The following is a 7,341-nucleotide window of genomic DNA, read 5'->3' on the forward strand; positions in this document are numbered from 1 at the left end:
TGCCCATAATTGTTTTTGTTTACGATGTATCGCTAATCAAATATTCATTAAAATGTGAACTTCTTTTAATTTATGGCCTCATAACAAAGAGTTGGATTAGGTTAGAGCTCCAAAATTTCATTTCTAAGCTGGTACACTGTCAATAATATCATATACCAAATTTTATTCGATCTTTTTCCTCGGGAAAATTTCTCACGGAATGACTCACATAAATAAATTATATGTGTACTTAATATTTAGCAAATTTTATAAGATTCCGGTTTCGATTAAAGGTTCAAGTAAAGAAGAAAAGACTATGTGATTAAATGATATAGTTCCTACCTGATTATTATTTGATGCATCCTCATATCCGAGATTGATATCTTCCAGTTTGTTTGTATTCTTGCGCTCATAGTTTAAATATTCCTGAACCTGTTGTCGTTGGGTCTCAAGAACAAATGACTTGGTTGGATTTTGTAGTCGAGTTGACACCTAAAATGAATATTGTATTGGATTATTTGAATAATATGTTGGGTGTATTTGAAGAGTTTAATCGATTCAAATGTATGCTATGAAGAAGGACTTACATTGTAGACCTCTCGTGGAACATCATTTCGAATGATATCATACCTCTGAGGTTTGTCTGACTTGATAGGTTTAGACTGTGAGGCAATGGGAGGATAGTTGCGAGCCTTTTCTTGCTGCATGATTTGTTCTCTATACAGCATTTGTTTCAAATGTGTACGAGAGCTCGGATTGATTTGTTTAAATGTTGGAGGTCTAAAAGATATATATTGTAGATATTAATAGAGTAAAATATACAAAATAGATATTATAATGTTGAATCTTTATATTTACCGAAATAATTTTTGAATTACTCATAATGTAAATTAAACGCGGATCTACATTTGATTTTTATTGATATAATAATTAATCTATCAATCATTAAAAGATATTTTCACAGCTTAGAAAAATAATTGAATATTAAAACATTAATAACAGAGGGGAATAATAATGGGGGAGGGGGCATTTTGTACAAATGAATTTGGACAATAATAGAATTTATCTATGAGGGCAGAATCCAAAACTAATCTCCGTTTTTCTCTCAGTGGTCTGAATTCTGAAATATCTGGGATTGCATTAATTCAGAACTATTATCGTTCAGAGTCATTTTTCAGCATTAAAACGATCCCCAAAATAAAATTAGGGATATATATAAAAATTATGTAAAAGTGTTCTTTTTTTTCTATTAAAAATGATTTTATTGATTCTGTATTTTGTTTCGAACTCGATATATTTCCATTTGTAGGCTGAAAAATGATGAAAAAAGACACTGTTCTTTGTATTCTTATAACTTATTCAAAATACATTGTCATGAGGAATATCATGGTTTACAAAATAGAAAAATAGAAAATGTGTATTTGTAAAAAATATCTACTTTAAAAATTAGCATAGCCAGGGGGTGTACTAGCGAATAGCTAACATTATCATCATACTTTTTCCGATGTCATTGCCAATTTTATGACGTCATGCTTTGTAAAAGGAACATCAAGGCAATCGAAGGAAGATACTTCTAACTTGATCATCGATCTTAATAGATGTTTGAATTCCCCAAGGGACGACAAGAGAAGAATTCATCCGAGGAAAACTAACAGATCTCATAATGGAGTAGAGTGAACTCTTTCCATAGGAATGAGATACAAGGATTGAAACAATAAAGCGATTCATTCACTAAGAATAAAGAATTTTAATATTTCAAAATGGGATCACCAAAAAATACAAAATGGAACAAAAATCCTTGGAGATCCATATTTTTTAAATAAATCTTTTTATATATTTTTATATAAATAGTTTTATTCATCTTTTAATTTGAGGATTGTTTTAAGGGTAAAAAAGGATTCTAAACGATAATAGTCCCAAATTACTACAATCCCAGATATTTTAGAATTCAGATGACTGAAAGAAAAACAGAGATTAGTTTTGGATTCTGCACTCAAAGATAAATTCCTTTTTTGGCTTGAATTCATTTGTACAAAATGTTTGTTCCCTTGTGTAATTTTGAAAAGTACAGTGCACGTATGAAAACAGTCAATTTATTTGTTAGCTGTTATTCTTATTATAAGTTTATTCTGGCCTAAGATTCGAAGTCTTGTCATATAGGAATTAATTGTATCTTTCAGCTATTTCAATAAAAAAAAGTGAAATGATGTTGCTTCAAAATTATTTACATTTTTCCAATTCCGTCCTTCTTTACAAATGTTCTCAAAATGAGGTTAATAAGAATTATTATATTTCAGGAAAAGCTTATAAATAATACATAGAAAATTTATAAATGTATGCGTAGGATTTCCACTTATGCTGAAACTTAGGCTTTAGGTCCAAACGTACACATCTATTAAAATGAAATCCAACAGGGGATGTAAATGGTAATTTAGCAATTGAGTACAGACTCCCTTTTAAAGTTATTCTAAAAAAAATGTAATTTATTTTTGTCAACTATCGAATATCCATGCTCTGAGGTTTAATGCATATTATTCAATATTTCTTGTGAATCTGCGGGGATTCTCACTACTAAAGCAGTGGTTCTGAAATTAAATTGATGAGCTTTAAAAACATGTATGGGGAGGGAGCTTTTGAGATTCTTAAATTGAGCAATATAAATTAAAAGGGTAAGAACCTCTCTTGTACATAAAGAACAGCTGTCCAATAGTTGAAATAATAATTCACTAACTACCAGTTGATGTTTGGATTAAATTTTCTTGCGTTTTTTTGGAGTTCCTAGATGAGTATATTGTGCTCTATCACGACTTAACCTCAATATCACAAAAATGTACTCTTTATTTTATTGTCAGCTGTCAATGTTTCTGCATCTTTTCACCTAATTAATGCTCTGAACTTTGATTAGTTGCATTCGAGTTCGCTTTTGTTAAGCTGTGAATAATTCCTAATAATTAACGAACAATGATTCACTAGGTACGAAGAATTGGCTAAATACCAACTGATTTTTTTTTCTCTCTAATTATTTTAGGAGAAGAGATTGTGAGACATAATAAAGGTAACAACTTGCATTATCTCGCATTTTTTTATTTATAAAAGAGGCTTATTTTTAACATTTGTATGTAATTTGTGGGTAGACATAAAAATATGTAATCTAATTACTTGTTTATTTTATTAGTCAGCAATATATTTCTACTAAGTCATTTATTTGTATTGTAATTTAATAGAAATCGGCATTTTAGACTAGATTCTTATTTATTTTTATTTCTCTCCACCACTCCTTTGACGTCATTGACCTTGTGAATCATAGTATCTACTGACTACTAGTTACTAGTGCATACTATTAATTATTATTAGTGATGGCACGATTCTAAAAAAAAAAATCAGATTCTTTAATATTTTAAATAATAGTTAATTATTTCTCAGTTTTTGAACATTTCTTTATCATCAATTATTTTTTTTTATAATCGGAAAATAGACCTTATTTTCACTATACCGATTCCAATTCCAGTAAAAGTACACAACTCTCCGATTCCGATTTATTGTCCCATCACTAAATATTATGAACATTCCTACATAATATGTGATTTAGTTAATAAATATGTACTTTTCAATAGCTAAAACAGTGATAAAAATGATTCCTTCTTCAAATCTCAAAGGTTGAGTCATGGACATGAGATTTAATGTTTCATTAATATTTAGAAAAACTTACCGGTTATTAACAAGATTTCGTGATTTTATTTTTTCGACAACATTTGCTGGGTATGGACTCGATACTGAGCTTACGACTGGAGGGAGACTGATACAGCTCCTTGATGGTACATGATAGCTATCTGACGAATATCCCATATGGCAAGAGTTCAATGGGCCTTGGAAGGACCTTTGAGTATTGGGAATGAATTATATGATATTTTATATAGGGAACGTTACATGAAATTTTGATTGATAACAATCGATCTTATTTGAGGAGTATGTTTAATTATAGTAATATCATATTTATATTGGTTACGTATTCAGATTCTATGGCGTCAATGAATAGATATGTGGCCAATCAACAATAAAGCAAGCCAGAATGAGTTTTCTCAAAATTGAGTGCACGAATTACATTTGTATTATTCGAGGAGTTATCCTCAATTTCTATTCCCAAATTATTAGTACCAACCCATTTGAGGTGCTCTAAATTTGCACTTAAAGTCTCCTAAATTGATCAAAAGAATTAAAAAAATGAGAAAGTGACTAATTTTCTTTGAATGGGACCAGATCAGGACCAAAATTAGTCTTATAAGTCAAATAAAAAGTTATAAACTATAGCTAAAATTCTAGAGTATCTACTTTTCACAAATTTGAATACAAATACCCTATAATTGACTCAAATATTTCTATGAAATATATGTATGTGTATATAAAGTAAAAAAATTAATTTGGATTTTCTCCTTTTCTCGATTTTGTTCAATATTATATTTATGTTAATGGACCACATATCTAAAAGGTAGAATCACCATTACTCATCAAGTTCCTGCATAAAACAAATGTTTTTTTGGGAAATATAATGTGATATTTTAAAGTAATAAGGGGAAAGTTATCGATATAATAAATTCCTGGATTGAAGTAAATTCGCTGCTTGATATGGAGGACTCAGCATCAGTTCTGGATCATTGTCCAGTATTTTCTCTAACTCTTTGTCAATTCCCTTATTTTCAACTGAACCTCTACGAGAAATCACAGGACTCGATGCTTGGCTATCAAAAGGGGACACGTGGGTCAAGTCCGGAGCTGTCACAGTCAATTCAAAGTTAGGAAGACCACCCAATACAGCAGATGATGACGGAAGATTGTCCTCCATATCCTTTAAACTCATCCCTTCCTCCATGTTTTTTAAAACTTATAATAATAATTTTATGGCACTTTTGAGTTGATTAACTTCATAGGAGTAAGTTTGAAGATGAAGGGAGTACGAAATTGAAAAACAAGAACTTTTACAATTTCAGAATATATATTTTTTAAACATAGGATGGAACTCACTAAATTGAAACGTAAATACAACTGATGTATTTTTCTTGGCATAAAGCATATATATGTTGTAGGCCTATTCTAAAGAAATGAAGTGCCCCCAATATTCGTGTCTGCTTACTTCATTTATGGGTAAAGAAATACATAAGTAGAAAGCATGATTTTTTTAGCGTAATGTTCTTTTTTTTTTTAAAGACGAGTGAGAATTGTGACAAAAGTTTTAAATCTTTACTCTTTAAGGAATGAAAAAGCCAAATATTGTTATAGGTGGGAAAAATATAAATACTCATAGGTTTGAAAATATAAATTTTGTATCCTTAGCCATCCATATGTCAGCATAAATACACTATTAGTCGATATTCTCAATTCTATAATTTATTTAAAAAGAGGGAAAAAGGTGCACATTCCGTTTCGGTGACTCTTTTTTCCCAAAAAATATCCTTCTTTTAATGTCTATATGTGCCACGAATTATACAGTTTTTTTGTCTGTATTTATCTACTTTTTTTGAAATACCATTGCAAAATCTAAAACACATTCTTAGATAGTAAGGGTATCGCATAACTTTTTTTGGATAACTTATAGACAAGCCAAATGTGTATTAAGGCCGTTTTGAGGCCCTGCGGTACCCGAAATAGCCCCAAATGTATAATTAATACATTTTTGAACTTACAATACGTAGAATTATCTGCTTTAATTTAGTGTAATGAAAGTAGCTGGACGAAGAATAAGTTGTATTTTTTTTTATCAAAAGCTCAACGTGCTTTCCATTTTGAGAGTAAAAATATAATCAGTTCATATTCATGCAGATGTGAAAATTGCTAATATCCTAACATGACCATCAATTTTTTAAAAATGTGATAACTATCTACGACTTTTATAAGAAAATCGGGGAAATGTTTATCTATTTATGAATGAAATAAGAGAATTACATTTTAAAAAATTGTCAAAAGTCTCCTGGGAGCCCAATAGGAGCCGTTTAATTAATTAAATTAGCACATGTATCCGTAACATTTAGATGTAAGAAGAAATAAATTATTTGGAGACATAGTAGTTATTTAATTATTGAATTGGAAAGTTATAAAAAACACATCAAGATAGATTCAATTTGTGGTTACATGAGCCAAATTTTAAGGTAAAATATAATAATTACTGGTTTATAAAATGCATTTCCGTGTTCATAGATTAATAACTTTTACTCAATTTTTCATCCATTCAACAACACTTAGTTAATTCGCTTTTTTTTTAAGTATTTACCTGTGTGATTGTCATTTTTGTTTATCATCCCCGTTATTTTCCCAATTCCTTTCAACTAAAATATTTCTGCTCCTTGTACGTTTGAAGGAAAAATATCATACTCATATTTTGATCTAAGAATAAAAATTTAGTCATATAAATTAAATCTCCCGGACGTTTTGCATGTAGCATCGAGCGTATATAGCTAAGGCTCTGCCAGGTAGCTCTCTAGATACTAAAGTACTCCTTAGCTTCAACATTCATAATCCATTTTAAACTTTCTTTCTCAAGCTATTATTATAATTTTTTCATTCTTGAGAACAGAACATCTATGCAGGAGTGTGCTCATGTAAAACGGTGAGTAACAGTGAGGATTTCTGAAATATATACCTTTTACATTTTTAGGCAATCTTTGATGTTCGATGACTCCTAATAACTCCGGGCTATACCAGGTACTACTGTCAGAGATTGATATTTCCCTTCATAACCTTTGAATATTGTCTGTTTTCTGCTCACTTAATGACAAATAAGACATTATCATCTACGTAAGAGGTAAGTTCTTCCTATTTGATACGTTCTGAGGAAAATCCAGTGTATTTTTTTAGCTCGCCCGTTTCTTTGGGAATTGGTAATCTGAAGAAGGTATTTTCTTATCCTCAGCTATTGCCATTATTATTTAACCCCTGAGGTGTGAACTACTTTTTCTACTACATTCAATTCAATTAACTTCATTGAAAATCCGATTGAACATTCCTATGTGCTCATAAAAGATAGAGCGTAACCCTCAGGATTTGATCAGAGTTATAATTGTAAGTCCTTGTTGGATTCAAAGTAGAATTAAGGATCAACTTCGGAGTAATTCTTACTAATATCCTTGTTTATTTTCTTTTTCTCTCCCCCCCCCCTCCTTCGTCACAGCTGATTATAGCTGATCATATGAATTGTCATGACAGCTACGCTGCGCTCCTCCCAAACCATTCTTCAAATTGTCGGAGATACCATGTTGGTTTTCGATAATTGTTATTTTTTTAACGTTCTCAAAATACACACAATTTCCATCACTACTGATACGTTTAACCAAGTAGAGTTCTAGAGAAGGAAGGAATGTGAAAAAGGGTTAA

At 30.4% G+C, this 7,341-nt stretch overlaps 1 protein-coding gene across 1 annotated transcript in view; it reads right to left on the reverse strand.

Annotated features, from left to right (window-relative positions):
• Window positions 1-5,016, reverse strand: part of Mitf (transcription factor Mitf) — a 407,005-nt gene extending 401,989 nt beyond the window's left edge. Inside the window, exons 1-3 of the mRNA XM_071892507.1 lie at window positions 3,689-5,016; window positions 567-759; window positions 322-471 (exon numbers count right to left, since the gene is read on the reverse strand). Coding sequence (XP_071748608.1) covers window positions 322-471; window positions 567-759; window positions 3,689-3,825 — 480 coding nt within the window. The 5' untranslated portion in view covers window positions 3,826-5,016. The remainder of the gene's footprint in view (window positions 1-321; window positions 472-566; window positions 760-3,688) is intronic.
• Between the last annotated feature and the right edge of the window lie 2,325 nt (window positions 5,017-7,341).

The sequence above is a fragment of the Lepeophtheirus salmonis genome, chromosome 13 (genome assembly GCF_016086655.4).
Source record: "Lepeophtheirus salmonis chromosome 13, UVic_Lsal_1.4, whole genome shotgun sequence".
Lineage (NCBI taxonomy): Eukaryota > Metazoa > Arthropoda > Copepoda > Siphonostomatoida > Caligidae > Lepeophtheirus > Lepeophtheirus salmonis.